Source organism: Sinocyclocheilus grahami, unplaced genomic scaffold (genome assembly GCF_001515645.1).
Source record: "Sinocyclocheilus grahami isolate Dianchi unplaced genomic scaffold, SAMN03320097.WGS_v1.1 scaffold331.1, whole genome shotgun sequence".
Taxonomy (NCBI): domain Eukaryota; kingdom Metazoa; phylum Chordata; class Actinopteri; order Cypriniformes; family Cyprinidae; genus Sinocyclocheilus; species Sinocyclocheilus grahami.
This window is the reverse complement of record NW_015505510.1, coordinates 651,600-670,458: the sequence shown is the minus strand read 5'-3', so window position 1 is coordinate 670,458 and position 18,859 is coordinate 651,600. Positions and strand designations below refer to the sequence as shown.

The 18,859-nt window shown below is 40.1% G+C and overlaps 2 protein-coding genes across 4 annotated transcripts in view; one reads left to right on the top strand and one right to left on the bottom strand.

Moving 5' to 3' along the window:
* Nucleotides 1-1,722: 1,722 nt before the first annotated feature.
* Nucleotides 1,723-18,859, bottom strand: part of LOC107602627 (guanylate-binding protein 1-like) — a 28,600-nt gene continuing 11,463 nt past the window's right edge. Inside the window, exons 3-11 of the mRNA XM_016295181.1 lie at nucleotides 5,714-5,841; nucleotides 5,471-5,580; nucleotides 5,170-5,363; nucleotides 4,675-4,917; nucleotides 4,114-4,391; nucleotides 3,795-4,007; nucleotides 2,524-2,626; nucleotides 2,164-2,357; nucleotides 1,723-2,041 (exon numbers count right to left, since the gene is read on the bottom strand). Coding sequence (XP_016150667.1) covers nucleotides 1,838-2,041; nucleotides 2,164-2,357; nucleotides 2,524-2,626; nucleotides 3,795-4,007; nucleotides 4,114-4,391; nucleotides 4,675-4,917; nucleotides 5,170-5,363; nucleotides 5,471-5,580; nucleotides 5,714-5,841 — 1,667 coding nt within the window. The 3' untranslated portion in view covers nucleotides 1,723-1,837. The remainder of the gene's footprint in view (nucleotides 2,042-2,163; nucleotides 2,358-2,523; nucleotides 2,627-3,794; nucleotides 4,008-4,113; nucleotides 4,392-4,674; nucleotides 4,918-5,169; nucleotides 5,364-5,470; nucleotides 5,581-5,713; nucleotides 5,842-18,859) is intronic.
* gbp1 (guanylate binding protein 1) lies at nucleotides 5,536-18,011 on the top strand. 3 transcript variants are annotated; one of them, XM_016295177.1, is made up of 11 exons: nucleotides 5,536-5,608; nucleotides 13,955-14,172; nucleotides 14,259-14,386; nucleotides 14,474-14,583; nucleotides 14,675-14,877; nucleotides 14,998-15,243; nucleotides 15,341-15,489; nucleotides 16,327-16,458; nucleotides 16,740-16,952; nucleotides 17,051-17,153; nucleotides 17,346-18,011. In XM_016295177.1, exons 1-11 carry the CDS (start codon nucleotides 5,559-5,561, stop codon nucleotides 17,741-17,743), a joined length of 1,950 nt encoding a protein of 649 aa, XP_016150663.1. In that variant the 5' UTR covers nucleotides 5,536-5,558; the 3' UTR covers nucleotides 17,744-18,011. The 3 variants fall into 3 exon arrangements, with proteins under 3 accessions (XP_016150663.1, XP_016150665.1, XP_016150664.1); XM_016295179.1 differs by lacking the exon at nucleotides 5,536-5,608 and adding an exon at nucleotides 6,667-6,921 and having other exon boundaries at nucleotides 13,962-14,172; XM_016295178.1 differs by lacking the exon at nucleotides 5,536-5,608 and adding an exon at nucleotides 6,667-6,921.

Genomic DNA, 18,859 nt, shown 5'->3' with positions numbered 1-18,859 from the left:
TTGGTTACTGTAAACTAAATGTATAAAAACCTGTAAACACAACATACCCCAAAACAACACATTCTTCACAGACTCTCAAATATATTGATCATTTACATCCTTACTTAGCTAATTATTTTCTCAGAATGCTCTTTTTATAATTTCACTAGAATTAAGATTTTAATAGAATAGCTGGATTGTGTTATCAGAGATGTTTGATATTGATATTGATTAGATAGGGCAAAGGTCAATGACTTAGTCTGATTGTCAACACCTGCTAAAAGCAAAAAATTGTATATGTTAATAAAATTATAAGTATGATTAATAATAATAATAATAGTGCAATAATAATATAATAATAATTTGCTTGTAATAATAAATCTTACATAACCTATTTTTTTATTTAACTTATTAAATAAAAAAGTAATTTATTTATATATATACACAGTATATATATATTAAATATATTTATATAAATGGTATAATAGTACAATACTAAACAAGTACCTATATTTTTTTATGGGTGGGGTTATGGGAGAGTCCTCAGGTCTGACTTTGTCTTGTTCTAAATGTGATTCAGGGGCTACATTACAAAAAGTGAAATGACAGTGGTCAGATAAGAAAATATTCGGCGTTAGAATGTTTGTGTAATACAGCCACAGAATCAAAATGAAATGACTCAAAGCATCCTGAGATTTGAATGTGGTTCTAGGTTTTCTGACAGTCATGCACCCCCAAGAGGAAAACAACCTTTGACTACAGACCACAGACTTTGAAGCCTGCGACGAGATAAATAATGGTTCCTATGAGACAAAGTCTTCAAAGTTATACATTTCTTTCAAATTAACCACTACCTTTTTCAATTGTTTTTAATACATTTTAGTAGATGGTGAAGGAAAAGCAGCCAACAAGTGGCCACCACACGAGAACACTTTAGTACGTTTTAATACTGATAGCATCCCAGGATGCACCTCATGAAGTCAAATGAGAGAATGTCTAGAGCGGTAATTTAAGCACAGGCTTACTACCTTGAAGTAACTAACATATAGTTTAGCTTTTCTCCCTGGATTTATCACTACATAATTCCTATTTTCACATTTTGCATATGATTTACGTATGCATAATTTATATATGATGACATTACTTTAATCATCATTAAGCATGAAATAAACAGTGTATATGTGTGTTTAGTCTGCAGAGAGGAATCCAGTGCAGCTGCAGTCCTTCAATATGAGGAAGCACAGACAAACACTCTTGTTATTGCAATGCAGTATATATAGGACATTTTATGTAGTCTTCAGATCTCTTAAATAAAAGGCTGAACAGCAGAATCTCTACGAGATCAACTGCTTTAACTGCATCACAAAATCTCTTCTGTAAACTGATCTGTGGATCCATGATATCAAGGGGTTCTTTTTAACAAGGTACAAAGGGAATGATACATTTCTAATCTTTCTGGGCTTTTTTGTGGTATTTTTTCCCCCCCCCAAGACATAAATACTAGCATTTTGACAGATTTTTAAAGTGTGTTTACACCAGGATCACCTGCTCACACCAAGGATGATAATAACTATAATGATTAAAAAAATCGTTCAGAATTAAAAAATTTAAATAGCTTAATCACACATCTATTGCATGACAGTGGCACTTTCAGAACGATTTTTTTTTCCAGCTGATGAATGAGAAAAACATTGACAGCCAATCAGAATCCACCAGAAATTAAAGAGCTTGAGCATATAAAACGGCAGATGATTGTCCGTTGGTGTGGACACTGATTGTGAACAGCCCTTTAGAATGAATGGCATGTGTGAGAGAAGCATACAGTACTCACTCAGTGCAAAACCTGCTCTTATTTGAATCATTTCGAGACAGCAGACAGACCACGGCTAACAAAGCCCGGCAAGATCAATTCTGCTGTGGCACCGATACCATCCATAATCCGGCTGACTATGGATGGTTTTGACTTTTCTTCTTTATGCATTTCTGATCTTAAGCGGTCAATCTGCCTCTGCATCTGGGAGGCTTGCTCCTGTAAACCCTTCCGTAGAAGAGCATCCTTCTCCTGCAATACAACACAAAACCGCCACAAGTGAAAGAATTGCTAACCATGACTTTGACCTTTGAAGGTGACTTCTCTGGAACACAGCAAAGTACATGTTTTGAAAGAAAGTGTCCTGTTCTTACTCTTAGTTTGGCTTCCAGGACTCGTTCATTGTCTCTCCTCATTCTCAACTGCTCTTTTTCCATCTGACGAATGATCTGATTCACATGTTCCTTATGGGTTCTCTGCATGTCTTTAAACGCCCGCTTCTGTAACCGGTTCTGTTCCTCTAGACCTCTTTGCCGCTGCTCTAGAATCTCATTCTTCAACCGCTGCACTGCATAAAGAAAGAGAGACAGTATACTGAACTAATTCTAATGTAAAATCAATTGCCGAGTTTGTCAGTTACAGTTCTTTGTAGTCATTGTATTGTCTTGTGTATCACTGAGAGCCTTGACTGATGGTTGAATGATAGAGAAGTGTGCAGCTGATTTGAACAGTACCCTCTTTTTCCTGTTCCGCTTCACTGAGAGATTGGTCAGCTTGTAGAATCATATTTCCAATATCTTCCTTTTCTTTCAAAAACTTGCTCAACACTTCTTCACTCTGTAGAAAAAAGACTGGTATCATTTAAAATGTGCTGGCAGTAATCCATAAGTGTTGTTTTTGCTACTAAAGCTGTTAAAAATAGTTTGTTAAATGAAAGAAATATACATATTAGATGAAAAAAAAGGCTTATCTTACTTAGTATTTTTGTCTGACTTCCAGTCAAAATATCTAAAACTTAAGATGCATTTACTAGATAAGCAAAATTACATAAGATCATTTGTCTTATTTCCAGGGGGAAAAAAACTATATTAAGTGCATTTTGCTTAAAACGAGTAAAATTATCTCCCAGTGGAGTAAGTAGAATATTCGTAAAACAAGAGTATTTTGCTTACCCCACTGGCAGATAGTTTTACTAACTTATTTTAAGCAAAATGCACTTAATTTAGTTTTCCCCCCTGGAAATAAGACACATTTTTGTCATTTTTTTGCAGTGTACTGTAAAATTTAAATAAAAAGTATATATATAGTATATATATAAGTATATATATATATTTTCATACAGTAATGAAAATATATATAAAAAAAACAATTCAAAATATTAATAAATACTACAATACCATATAAATAATACAAAAATACCACTGGTCTATACATCTTTACAACTTGCGTGTTATATTTCAAGTCTTCTAAAGCCACATGACACCTTTTTTGAGATTTTCATTGAACAACTAGAGATTTTGTATGGCTTCAGAAGACACGTAATATGGCACTCTAGGCATAGGGACAATATTTATGTGTTTTTTTGTATTCATGTATTTATTTTTGGACAGCTGTGATCACTAGAGTAGTGCTGTAGGAGTTTAAAAAAAAAGAGCTTAAATAAGAGCTCCTTTATAAGTCTTTATCGGACCCAATGGAATGAACAATTCTAAATCTTTGTTTCATGACTGCATGTTATTTTTACTCTTTATCAGCATTAAAGATGTTGATCAGTGCTGTTGTTACCATCTAAAGCAGGGGTGGGCAAACTTGGCCCTTCCAGGCCACTTTCCTAACCCTAATCAAACACACCTGAACCAGCTAATCATTGTCTTCAAGACTACTAGAAGGCTACAGGCAGGTGAGTTTTATCAGGGTTGGATCAAATCTCTGCAGGAAAATGGCCTGGAAGGGCCAAGTTTGCCCATCACTGATCAAAAGCAAAGCATGCATGTGTGAACTGTACCATTATTTGTGAGTGTGTTCTTGCTCTGTAGTCATTGGTCAGATGTCTGAGCATGTCTCTGTACTGTCGGTATCCTCCAGATCTCAGGAATGATCCATCAAAAACACCTTTTTCCAGTGTATCAAACACCTCACGCAGAACAGCTTTACACTGCTTGATAGATTCTTCCTGATTCTGCTGGCACATCTGTTGATATTCATCATAAATTTTCGCCTAAAACAAATGAAAGAAAGAGAAAACGTGATGAACTGTTAAATTTGTACTCTACGTTTGCATAGACACTGTTTATTTGAGCATTTTGTGTCAGCAGGTACTGTACCATGAGCTCTTGTTGGTAGATCTGGTCATTGTCATTGAAGGACATGGAGATGAAAACTTCAACTGCTTTCTTCTCTGCAATTTTGTGGATGTCAGACAGTTCTTCTGGGCGCATAGGAAGCTGAGCCATGCTGAGCATCTCTGTCATGTAGAACTGCAGGGCCTCCTCCACTGCACGGACGTTCTGGATCTTAGCCAGAGACACCACTGCGTTCTCCAAACAAGGAATCTTCCCGCTGCGGATCGCCTCTATGTAAACCTCAGCGAGATTACCCAGAGCTGTCAAGAAACACAGATTATGTAAGCGATTTTGGAATAACACCCAAAATGTAAGAAAAGAGTTTGGAGCAGTACTATGTGTTTGGATTGAAAACATCATTAGTGTCATATTTGCTGCTAGTGGAGCAGATATCACTTACAGCACCTTTAGAAAGTAGATAAGCTAGAAAACAAATATATTGTGCATCGCTAAAATTTAGATTGATGGATGTCCTGTCTAAAAAGAGATTAGAAGATTCACTTCAACATTGTTTTCTACAAGGGCTTCTATGAAAGTACACACCTGTTCCAGTAATTACACGGCCTCCGCTGACGGTTTTTGGATCTGCACTGTCAAATATGTAACAGCAGAAGGTGTTTGCCTGCTCAAGGAACTCTGACTCCAGATCTTTCTCAGTCAGCTCTTCCATTCTTCTCATGTTTTGTGGACTAGCAGGCCGAGGCAAGACAAAGCACTTCCTCACCGCAAAGAAATGGCGCAGACAGCGACGGGGCAGGTTATACTGCTCAGTCTGAGGCGAACAGCCTAAAATAAGAAATAACATTCCAAACAAGCAGTAATAATTTGTATTATATTTAAAACAATTACTATTCCTTGCTGAATAGAACAGCATAGACTAGCTAATTCTCCCATGTTCTTTAGCATCTGCCAAAACTGGTTCTCAGCCGGGGGGTGGGGTTTTTGAGATTTTAATTAATTTTTTTGCACTAATATGGCACAGCTGAAGGTAATGAATGGATAGTGTATATTGCGTTTACTGTGTGTGTAATGCCTCACCTGATTTGAGTGTCAGTGCACTCTCCAGATACTCGTCTGATGTTATTGGCTCGTTTCCTATTTTCAGTTCCAGAGTGAAGTCACGAACAGCCCAGACAAATGATGGAAAAACACACATGAAATCTGCTGACTTGTCCTCATGTTGACCCACTTTTGCCTTCACACGAATGTTCTCCGTCAGCTCAGTAACATAGCTAAATTCAGCGCAGTTCAGGAGGAATAACACTGGTGCTATGAGAGATTGTTGTCAACCTGTTGCACTGGATGTAAATGTTTTGTGTTTATTGTGTGAGAAGGATACTGCAGCTTTTCCAGTGCCGTGTTGTCAATGACTCCTAAGCTGTTGTACACTAGACTGCTGCTGAGAAGAACAGCCAGACAGAAGATCCATGTGTCATGTTTCTCATCCCCCTGAAATATTAAGAGACTGTCAGCTACAGTAAGTGGACAAATAGAAGTTACTTATGCTGAAATTAATGTATATTTTTGTTGCAATGGAGGCATTTGCCATGAAAACATCACTGCTGATGTCTTCCTCCCCTACCTTCCTTACGTCCCCAAGTCCCTCTGTGTCCAGCAGCACCAGAGTGTGTCCTTCTTTATAGGGATGAGGGACACACCACATCCAGATGCCTTTGGTTTTTGATTCAATAGTGCTGCCGAGAGCAAAGCCTGGGACAAATGGCATATAATTATCCAAGATGACAAATGCATGTTACATTTAAATGCATATGCAATGTAGGAAAAAAAAAAAAGACAAAACTATATTATATTGTATATTATAATCGCGTTTGTCTATTTATGACCCTAAGCTATCAAACTGTGCCTTAAGAAGACTTGGAATATAATGACCTTTATGAAATATATATATATATATATATAAAGAGTGTCTAGTACATTCATCTCCATAAATCTCTTTTTGCAGATTAAAGTGAGGGTATTTGAAAAAATGTATTCAGATATTTCAAACATAAATCATCGGAGAGGTGTATTCAAGTTAAGTCTGTATAAAGAGCAGGAAAGTAGCACATCTAGACCTACACACACAATCATTCACCCATTACTCTTATTTTATTGTTTTATTTTTTTATATTGCTCTATTTGCTATATTGCTTTTTGTTTTATTACACTTATTTTTTCATAAAATGCTCTCATTTTAACGCAGATAGTGTTTTCAGATACTTACAGATTCAGACACACCCATTTGTTCTGTCCTCATTATCATATCAGCATGCACTGCACATGAGAAAGACTTCAAGCATTTTCTCTCACCGGACTGTTGTCATAAGGTAAGATTTCCCCGTACGGTAGAGTCCCACCACAGACACCACCACCACCGGCTCATTGAGCCCATCCAGAATGTCTTTGGCCTCTTTTCTCACACACAGCCGCCCATTTTCATCCCCCCCATATGTCCCTGCTGTGCGTGTGCGATAATTCTTTTCCACCATAAATGGTACAGAGACAGGGCGTGTTCTCCCTTTATCGAATCAGTGATGCTGCCACGAAAGTGAAAATAAAAGTGAAACAGCAGGTTCGGTCACTATATAAGTGATTTCCCAGAAATCGACCGTTTAACGTCAAGACGGCTATAGAACGATGGGCGGATACCGGGAGACAACCTCATCGGTGGAGTAACGTTAAATAAGACGTGCGATTCCGTTCAGTGCGCGCAGAGAAGTAAAGCGGAGGGAGAGAGACTCGTGACCATCTTTACTCTGAAGTCAAGACACATTTTAAGTTTAGGGTTACGTAAGTGAACTTTGTTTTATGTATGAATTTCTTTGACATTTATTCAAAAACAAATGTAGGACATCTATTTAAGATTTTCAATTGTGCAAATTGTGTACAATCTGAGTTTTAATGGCATGTATACGTAATTATATTTTCATTATTAGGGCCCAAGCCAAGCCATTTAAAAAAAATAATAATTTCAAACTTCCGGGGCTTTTTGGGGGCCTTAACATATTCAAAAACTCTTGAAAATTTGCACACGCATTGGAACCTGCGGCCATTAGGACGCCGCAGAAGCTGGGACCTGGGCGTGGTAGAGGGGCTCTACGGCGCCCCCTGGAACACACCCGGAAAACTTGATGCATAGCTCACACATATTTGCACGTATTCATATGAAACTCAGTACACATATAGAACTCATTGAGCCGAACAACTTTTGCACTGCTTGTCATAGGCTCCGCCCAACAGGAATTTGTTTATTCAGGGCTGTGTAAAAAGTGCATGCTCTGGAATTTGATATACTTGTCTGAGGATTTCCAACCGATTGCCACCAAACTCGGTGAACATGATCTCAAGACATGGGGGACGCTAAATTGCGAAGAGATTTTTGATATCTCGAACGGTTTGCTCGTGGCGAGGCGATGAAGTTATGGCGAGAAATGAGAAACAGGAAGTGTCTTATAACATACACATACATTGTCTGATTTTGATCAAACTTCCGTTTTTTTTTTCGATGTATGATGCCGATCGCATAAAATACAATTATTAAACATTATAGATATGCTCAAGAACAAAACATTTATAGCTGTATTTATAAACTGCTTACTAATGCCTATTAATGTTGGAACAATGCTTTATAAAGGATGAATTGACTTTATAATAACTGCACACTATGAATCATTAGTTAAGCATTAGTAAATAGTGTTACCAATTTTTTTAATGTTTAAGTTTTGAATATTAACTGACAATAATATATGCTATATAATTATTGTTCATGTTTATTAATATAGTTAATGTTAATAACTGAAAGCTTATTGTAAAGTTTTACTAAAGTTTTATATATTGTTCTGTGTATGTGTGTTTCACAGTCTTAATAGTTTGGATTAACCCTTTAATTTCCGTATCCCTTAAAACCAGACTGCCAAAGGGTTACTGTAAATGCATGTGCCTGCTGTGCACCGTTCTCCTGATGCCTCCGGGATGGCGTTTGCAGACGGCTTGGGCCCGCCATCGCTGCTTGCAGCTATATTTTTTAACTTTGAATTACACACTTTAATTATATCTGAAGAGGTTACTTTGAAATTCATGGGCTCGGAAAACCTAAAAGGAACACATTCAAATCTCAGGACGCTTGTTTTGTCAGACCTGGCCGCTCCCATAACCCAGCTTTTGAGTTCGACTGGCAGTCAGAATTCCCACAGAGGGTGGGGTTTGTTTAAAAAAAACAACAACAACTGTCCGCAGCGTTTTGTCTGACAGCTACACATACTTAGTAGTTAACGTCATGATAACTGGTACTTTACAAAACAAACAGGCATAACTTTTCACCACAAGATGATAGCAATGTAAGTTACATTGAGCGATGGATGTACAAGTACAAATAATTGCAAACGTATTTCAAAAACATTTTGATACAAAAATGCAAACAAAAAAATGGATTTATTAGTCTGCATTTACATTGCATCTATATGACAAATTATATTTTTCTCCCGTCCATTGCTATGGTTATCACTATGGCAAACATTGCAATACATTGTCGAAAGTGAAATGTGGCATTTTGAGGGACTCCCAAAACTTTGCTGTGTTTACAGTGTATGTGATCGTTTGTCCTTTTATGCAGCTAAAAAAGAAAAAAAAACTTTTATTCAAATTCTGAAGAGATTATAGTCTGAAGAACGCGTCCTTTAACTCAATTCAATTCATCGCGATCTCACAAAGTTCGGTTATAATAAATTAATCTCTCTTCATTGCACAATGGGTCTCTTATTTACATTGTGTATAAACTTTGTTACAATGAGAGAATTCGCGTGCATGCAGAACTTCCATGTAGTCTTAAAAAAAATCCAGTGTTTTGAACAGCAATGGCCAATCAGAGGTGTTCAATAAATCAACAGATATGTCTGTGATTGGCTACGTCACTCGACGCTACAAAACACCTTGTAAAAAGAAAGTTTTGATAGTCTTCAGAGCACACACAAAAATATGCACTGGAGAAGTTGCCAAATCTGTATTACTACAGTTTTAACTGAACTGCTCTTGCATTCATTTAAGAGTGTGAGAAAATCGACGTGAGACCGACCGTGGTGCTCTCTGCCACAGGTTCTCATGCAGTGAAAAATACATTTCGGAGCAAAGAGAAAACTACAGACAACACGCCAGGGTACTTGTGGTTGGAAAACAAAGTATCAGAAATAAAAAAAAAATTTATTCAAATGATAAATACAGTTTTGTGGCTCTTTAATGTGTCGTGACAGATTGCAGTAGCGCCTCAGTTCAAGTGGCATCTCTTCCTCTTTACTAGTTTTAGCCCATACATTCTATGGTTTTAGCACGAACATTAGAACATCTTGTTTCAGCTGGGGAAATACGTCAATACACACCATTTTTAAGATCAAAGGTGTGAGATACCAACTTGTAAAAAGCGTTCACTTCCTCTCATAGAACTCGTAATTACAAATTGTGAACTGGGAGTTCCCTCTCGAGCTTTCATGAGACATCACAGAGGCTTTTCTCCATTATGGGAACTCCTTCCCTTCCAACCTTTCCTGAAGTCCTATTGGTTCACGCCAGTCCAAATGACTGTCCAATTGTCGCATAGTAAGCAAATCGCATGCAAATACTGACGAGCTCGAGAGGCAGTATAAAATGCGGTGCACGTGACAATTACGTCAGAATCTTCTACTTCACCTGCTGAATTCACTATGGCAACAATCTGCAAGATCTGCGCGGGACCAATGGAGCCGCTGGATCAACACAACCACTGCGTCGCCTGCCTGGGCCTGGGCCTGGCCCACGCCGAGGCGTCGCTGGATGAGTCCGACTGCGGGCATTGCACGGACCTGCCGGTGTTCTGACAAATAATGCTACCTATCAGATTATGCTACCAACACTGTATTTATCCTACTGTAAGGGTAGGTTTAGGGTTGGGGTAGGTGTACATGTTAATAAAGCCTCACACCTTATTAATATCATGCTGGAAGCAAAATCTGATAGGTAGCACTTTTCGCTATCAAATTATGTAACCATCTGTTTTAATGGGAGGTAGCAAAATTTGACAGGGTAGCACAAATTGTCAGAACATCGGCCCGCATGCTCCGGACCCGCCGCGATGTGGTTCGTGGCCTATTCGGGGTGAGGCCCACTGCCGCCAGCGTGCAGCTGGTGGGTCCTCCCCCTCCCGGTGACGGGAGCGTCATCTTGCCGCTCCGCCAGCCCCAACGGTCGCCCCGTTCCCCAGCCTCCTTCCCCGAGGACTGCTTCCACCCTCCTTCCAACATCGCGGAATTTGTGTCCTATGGCCAGGAGGAGGGGGATGACACGATGTCCATCTCGGCCTCGGAGAGGGAGGATTGGGCGGGATCGGAGTCCGATCAGCCAGACAGCATGGGGACCCCAGACCTCCAGGAGGAGCTCATGAGGGTTCTGTCGAAGGCTGTCCAGGAGTTGGAGCTTACCTGGAATCCTCCAGAGGAGCCTGCCAGGAGTAAGCTCGACTTCTGGTATTTCCGGTCCACCCGGAAAGCTGACACGAGGACGTCGGTCCCCTTCTTCCCTGACGTACATGAGCAGCTGGTGAAAACATGGTCTGCGCCCCAATCAGCGTGCATCCACTCTGCCACACAGGCCATCTTTTCCCACGTGGATGGGGCAGAGGCCCACGGGTACGTGCGCTCTCCCCCCGTCGAGGAGACCGTCGCTGCGCACCTGTGTCCTGCAGCAGCCAAGACCCTGGGTTTGGACATCAGCCTTCCCTCGAAGCCGTGCAGGACCACCGCCCACCTCGCCAATAAAGCACATGCGTCTGATCGCAAGGCGGCTTCTGCACTGCACGCCATGGCAGTGCTGCAGGTTTTTCAGGCGAAGCTCCTGCAGGCGGCAGAGGGCAAAGCCCTCACGGCAGAGGCCATTAAGGATCTGTTTGGGATCATTAAGGATTATTTTGTTCTTGTTTGTTTAGGTTAGCGATAAACATTAGAACATCTTGTTTCAGCTGGGGAAATACGTCAATACACACCATTTTTAAGATCAAAGGTGTGAGATACCAACTTGTAAAAAGCGTTCACTTCCTCTCATAGAACTCGTAATTACAAATTGTGAACTGGGAGTTCCCTCTCGAGCTTTCATGAGACATCACAGAGGCTTTTCTCCATTATGGGAACTCCTTCCCTTCCAACCTTTCCTGAAGTCCTATTGGTTCACGCCAGTCCAAATGACTGTCCAATTGTCGCATAGTAAGCAAATCGCATGCAAATACTGACGAGCTCGAGAGGCAGTATAAAATGCGGTGCACGTGACAATTACGTCAGAATCTTCTACTTCACCTGCTGAATTCACTATGGCAACAATCTGCAAGATCTGCGCGGGACCAATGGAGCCGCTGGATCAACACAACCACTGCGTCGCCTGCCTGGGCCTGGGCCTGGCCCACGCCGAGGCGTCGCTGGATGAGTCCGACTGCGGGCATTGCACGGACCTGCCGGTGTTCTGACAAATAATGCTACCTATCAGATTATGCTACCAACACTGTATTTATCCTACTGTAAGGGTAGGTTTAGGGTTGGGGTAGGTGTACATGTTAATAAAGCCTCACACCTTATTAATATCATGCTGGAAGCAAAATCTGATAGGTAGCACTTTTCGCTATCAAATTATGTAACCATCTGTTTTAATGGGAGGTAGCAAAATTTGACAGGGTAGCACAAATTGTCAGAACATCGGCCCGCATGCTCCGGACCCACCGCGATGTGGTTCGTGGCCTATTCGGGGTGAGGCCCACTGCCGCCAGCGTGCAGCTGGTGGGTCCTCCCCCTCCCGGTGACGGGAGCGTCATCTTGCCGCTCCGCCAGCCCCAACGGTCGCCCCGTTCCCCAGCCTCCTTCCCCGAGGACTGCTTCCACCCTCCTTCCAACATCGCGGAATTTGTGTCCTATGGCCAGGAGGAGGGGGATGACACGATGTCCATCTCGGCCTCGGAGAGGGAGGATTGGGCGGGATCGGAGTCCGATCAGCCAGACAGCATGGGGACCCCAGACCTCCAGGAGGAGCTCATGAGGGTTCTGTCGAAGGCTGTCCAGGAGTTGGAGCTTACCTGGAATCCTCCAGAGGAGCCTGCCAGGAGTAAGCTCGACTTCTGGTATTTCCGGTCCACCCGGAAAGCTGACACGAGGACGTCGGTCCCCTTCTTCCCTGACGTACATGAGCAGCTGGTGAAAACATGGTCTGCGCCCCAATCAGCGTGCATCCACTCTGCCACACAGGCCATCTTTTCCCACGTGGATGGGGCAGAGGCCCACGGGTACGTGCGCTCTCCCCCCGTCGAGGAGACCGTCGCTGCGCACCTGTGTCCTGCAGCAGCCAAGACCCTGGGTTTGGACATCAGCCTTCCCTCGAAGCCGTGCAGGACCACCGCCCACCTCGCCAATAAAGCACATGCGTCTGATCGCAAGGCGGCTTCTGCACTGCACGCCATGGCAGTGCTGCAGGTTTTTCAGGCGAAGCTCCTGCAGGCGGCAGAGGGCAAAGCCCTCACGGCAGAGGCCGGGTTTGGACATCAGCCTTCCCTCGAAGCCGTGCAGGACCACCGCCCACCTCGCCAATAAAGCACATGCGTCTGATCGCAAGGCGGCTTCTGCACTGCACGCCATGGCAGTGCTGCAGGTTTTTCAGGCGAAGCTCCTGCAGGCGGCAGAGGGCAAAGCCCTCACGGCAGAGGCCATTAAGGATCTGTTTGGGATCATTAAGGATTATTTTGTTCTTGTTTGTTTAGGTTAGCGATAACACATTTATCGACGTCATTAATGATAACAACAAACAAAAAAACAAACAAACAGTTAGTAATAATTTTTTACCTTAAACGCTTTCCGTGTTCTGCAATATTTTGCAGTAGCATACAAATGTAATGTTATGTGTTTTACAGCTGCCAGTAACATTCTCTCATGTGGTCGCGGGTTCATTTTGTTGACAAAAATTGTATCATGTTTGATAATCCGAGGACGTGAACAGCACCGAGTTAAACATCATGTGTTGTCCTCTCGGAATTACGGTAATTACGACGTGGCGTGAATGCAGCACAAATCCAGCGACTACTCTCCTGTCTGATTTATTTGTCGGACAAGATAGCGGATTTGGTGTTATGATTGGTCAGATCGCCTGTCTATCAAGCTCTCACGCTGTTGCATAACTCCACCCGTAAAAATACTTTATCATTTAAAAAATACAGTGTAATTGACCTGTTTAGTGTATTATTGCTGTTATATAAATAAGTAAATAAATATATAATATAGTCATATTGTATATGTGGACGGTGGGCTGCAAATCCATAACTGAAAGTGGGCAGTGATTGTTATGGTCATAAAGGTCTCAAACATGATTTCCTGATGAATATGTTTATTTTTTTAATAAACCATGTACAATTGCTAATGCAAATAATTAAATATGTATTTGATGCCAGAGGAAATGTTTATTTTGTGATTTAACCTGACCTGTATGGCACTGCTATTAGCTTTCCCCATTTTTTCCTTCAAGTATTAAAAATCTTAGACAAAAAAAAGTAATCAACATTTGCCAGTTCTAATCAATATATGTAGTCATGCAAATATCTTACTAACTAGCTAAAATTAGAATTCTTGTAAAGTAATAAAGCATGTGAGGGACCATAATGACAGTTGCCTATCAGTGACCATTTCATACTGTTTTTATGGAAGTTAATAATAGATTTAAGTGAAGTCAGTGTCGGTGAAGAATTAGTTGTTTTGTTATATGTAGTGTAGATTTTTATACATATTGTTTACAATATTCTGTTTGCAGTAACCAAATCTTTTTTTTTCTTTAGCAAACAGGAAGAGCTACAGAGACCCAGCATGTCTAAATCCAGACTAATGTCTTCGCCCGTATGCTTGGTGGAGAATGTGAACGGATCACTCAGCATCTGTAAGCATGCCATTGAGTTCCTGAGTAGGATCAATGAGCCGGTGGTGGTTGTGTCTGTGGTGGGACTCTACCGTACGGGGAAGTCTTACCTTATGAACCGCCTGGCAGGACAACAGTCTGGTGAGAGAACTGTCTAGACATGCCAGCTTAATGTGTACATATTAGCTACATGCTAATTATAATAATAAAAAACATGGTTGTCTCAGGCTTTGCGCTCGGCAATACTATTGAGTCGAAGACCAAAGGCATCTGGATGTGGTGTGTCCCTCACCCTAATAAAGAAGGACACACTCTGGTGCTGCTGGACACAGAGGGACTTGGTGACGTGGCCAAAGTAAGGACAAGAATAAAGTTGTAGACTTAATAGACTTGTTTATATTTGTTGTGGATGATTTGATCCTGAAGACTCTGTGTGTTTCAGGGAGACTCTAAGAATGATGGCTGGATCTTCTGTCTGGCTGTTCTGCTCAGCAGCACATTGGTGTACAACAGCCGAGGCACAATCGATAACACTGCAGTGGAAAAGCTGCAGTATCCTTTAACCTGCCACACAACCCACTTCCTCTTTCACATATACAAACATACACTTTACAAGATGCTGTTATTCCTTAATGTGCTGCAGCTACGTTACTGAGCTCGCTGAGCAGATCAAGATCAGATCGACAGCAGCAGCAGATGATGAGGAGGAAGAAGAGGATTGTAAGTTTGTGCAGTTTTTCCCATCATTCACCTGGATCGTGAGAGATTTCACCTTGGAATTGGAAATTGGAGGAAAGAGCGTGACTGAGGACGAGTACCTTGAATTTGCCCTCCAGCTCAAGAAAGGTATTTACGAGAGACTTAAACATTGCTAGAATTTGAAACATATGTAAATAAACAGTGACTGAAAACTAACATAAGACAATCTTTCTGCAATTTGGTAAAAATTTTATTTTCTCCTAAAAGGTGTGAGCAAGAAAGTCAGTGACTACAACCTGCCTCGTCAGTGCATCCGAAACTATTTCCCGTCCCCCAGGAAGTGTTTCGTGTTCCCTTCTCCAGCCTCGCCTCAAAACATGACACGCTTAGAAAGCTTGCAAGAACAGGACCTTGTACCTGATTTTCTGAAGGTCACAGGACGTTTTTGTGACCACATCTTTCACAATAGTGTCGTGAAAACAGTGAAAGGAGGACACAGAGTTACTGGCAAATGTGAGTGTTTTACCAGTTTAATATTAAGAAAATGTAGTGTTCAGACCCATATGCTTTTATAATTGCAAGTTAAATCTGTTTATGTGTGTGTTGTCAGTGCTCGGACATCTGGTTGAGATTTATGTAGACACAATCAAAAGTGGTAAGGTGCCCTGTCTGGACAATGCAGTTGTTGCTCTAGCAAATCTAGAGAATCAGACAGCTGTTCAAGAAGCTTTAAAAGCATATCAGATTGGGATGGAAAAGGTATGACACATTATCTCATATATTCACTCAGTGCAGTTACTCATCAAACTGTGCTTTACTTATCTAAAGTTGCTTTAGCTTGGCTTTAGTGGGGATTTTAGTTAAACAATGTGTATTTTGGAAGCAACTGTTATTTGATTAATATAACATTAAATGAAATTACACACACACACACACACACACGCATATATATATATATATATATATATATACAGATCACTTGGGCAGGCATTAGTTTTAGAGCATCATCTGTTAACCATTTAATATGATAATATTCAGCATGAAAACAGAAAAAAGTCGACACACCTAGGCTCCAAATATATATTATAGTGTGTGTGCGTGTGTGTGTGTGTGTGTGTGTGTGTATGTATATATATATATATATATATATATATATACAGATCACTTGGGCAGGCATTAGTTTTAGAGCATCATCTGTTAACCATTTAATATGATAATATTCAGCATGAAAACAGAAAAAAGTCGACACACCTAGGCTCCAAAAATGTAATAACAGACTATCACATAGGTGACATTTCGAGCACGCAGGCTCTTCATCAGACTGATCAGCCTGCATGCTTGAAGCATCACCTATGTGATAGTTACATTTTTGTATTTTTGGAGACTTTATTTCTATTTTCATGATCAAAATTTTTTTGTTGAGCATCCTGTTTGAGTTTTTTCATTGATGTGTGTGCTTTGTTTTGATTTTGTTTTTGCTGATATGATAATAGTCAGCCAATAAATAAAGCTCTATTAATTTTTAGTTATTCATTTTTTTTAAACTGAACCGAATTGTTACAGCCATTAAGTGACAAAGCATGCTGCTCTTTCCAGGTGAAGAACAAGTTCCCAGTAGGTGTGGATGATATTTCCTCAGAGCACCAGAAGTTCAGCAGTCTGGCCACCACTGAGTTTATGAAACGCTCCTTTAAAGATGAAAAAGGAGAATACCTGAAAAAACTGATGGTAAGTTTCAAATGCACCTCTCGCAATAATGCAGCTGTTATTTGAATAATTCGTAAACATGCAAAGATTTGTTTCATTGTGCATTATTTTAAATGATAGTTAGTTGAAGTGTTTAGATATTGCTCTTATGTGTGCAAGGAAAAAATTAGTCTTTTTATTTTATGAAAGATGAAGAGATGCACAGATGGTCATTCCTTAAACGGTAACTCGGTTATGGTAGTATAGTAGACTTTTTCCAGCTTGTATATGTGATGCATGTATGTGTGTTTATGTATGTTTAGGAAGACATAGATATGTACTATGTAGGCCTACTGCAAGAGAATGAAATGGCATCAGAGAGAAAGTGCAGAGATCTGCTGAAGAATCTGTTCTCTGTCATGAATAAACGGCTGCAGGATGGAGAGTACAGTCAGTCTGGAGGATATGAACTCTACTGCAGAGACAGAGATGCCATTGTTGAACAGTACCGCAGAGAACCCAATAAAGGTGTATCGGTGAGGACACAGCATTTTTGTGAAATTGTTTTTTGAATATACAGGTAGGGATGAGCGTGTCTATACAGTAAAAGTTAATAATGTATGTTTATATGCAGGCTGAGGCTGTGCTGAATGAGTTTCTGAAGGAGCGAGGACCAGAAACAAACAGCATCCTCTACATGGACACAAAACTCACTGAAAATGACAGAAAGATTGAAGGTGAATCTTTACCAACCTAATGAATATTTGTAATTCATTACACTGTTTCATCCTGGAGCATTTGTAATTTAATTAACCCAAAACCCCAAATTGTTACTCAAGAGCATCAATAAGGCATCTTGGAGTTCAGGTTCTGGAGGTTTGGTAGTAACATCATATTTCATATTTTTTGTTTTCTATGTTGACTGACAGAGCAAAAGCAAAAGAATGCTCTAATGAAACAGAAGTTGAAAGAGGAAGAGGAGAAACACATTGAGAGTGAACGAATGATGCAGGCAGAGAAAGAGCGACAGAAGGACCAAATGAGGCAGATGCAGGAGAAGTTCAACAAGGAGAAGGAGCAGCAGCTGCAGGAGATGGACAGAGCCATTGAGAGCAAGCTGATGGAGCGGGAGAAGATGATAAAGAAAGACATGAAGGAGAAAGCTGATCTCCTGAATGAAGAGATCACAAATCTAAAAAAAGAAAAGGAAAGTTCTGGTGGTTTTATGAAGGATTATGTGTTGCCTGTTTTAGGAGCGGTGGCAGAAATCCTTCCAACTTTCCTTAATTATAGAGTGTTGATGAAAGGACTCAAAAAAGTAAAATGACCTTTTTCATGCAAATCACTGTTGCATCACTGATTGATTTATTCATATATCTTACAAGACACAAAGTAGTTTTGTTTGTTAAAGAGTAGTGTCCAAATTCACATATTAATGTACTGTATACGGTGTAATAAAAGTATGTACTATGTTGCTGGTGGTGGGAAAATCCATAGATTTTAGCATGTAGTAAGGCATAAAAGTTTTTAGAAGATCTGTTTCACATTCTGTCACACTGCCTTTGTTTTGGTGTAAGCATTGCATTATTTTAACAATAATTTAATGCATTAGATAAAACAATTATATAACTTACAGGTTCATACAAACTCCTTTCATTCCTTTTCCTATTTTTGGAGTCAATTTGACTCCCAACTTGAGCCTTAGAAAGTGATTGAATGCATTTCTTGTCTCCATTTATTTTTTTTTAACTAAGAACAGGATACAATGGCCACATGTACGTTTCAAATTTTGCCATCTTTAAGTAGTGACATGAATTTATAGGCCAAACCAAAAGGCCTCCAAGAAGTGTTCAGGAATTTTCTATTGGTTTTAGAATTATTATTTTTTTATGTGTAAAATAAGGTCTTTGATGAACATTACTTGAAGAGAATATTCTACAATAACTACATAGCCGCACCACTAGGAAGCTGATATGTAAGCACTTCAGTGGTTGTCCAGTTTATCAAGTGCATCTTAGTAGTTGTAATCCTTACACTGTTGGCATGGTTTTGCCACAGAACCTTATTTTGGTTGTATTTTAGCCTTTTTTAGACATTCATATATACAGATTACGTTACTTTAAAATCTAAATAAACCAAGTAGATATTTTTACAACATTTTCATCCCCTTCAATCAGGGATGTACAGCCATGGTAAGAACAGACAAGTTTCAAGCTTCTTCGGAGGTTTATTGTTTGCTATATAAATATATACTCAATGCCAAGTCGACACATTGTCATATATACACAATCAGCCTCAATCAAAAGAAACGTTTATTATATTTCAAAGAAAACTGCAGTCACCACATTTAGCCTATAAGAATGTCGAAATAAACAGCATTTTTTCCCCATCTGATTACAAGCAAACAAAAAAGTGAATACACTCTTAACTCAGTTTAAGAACA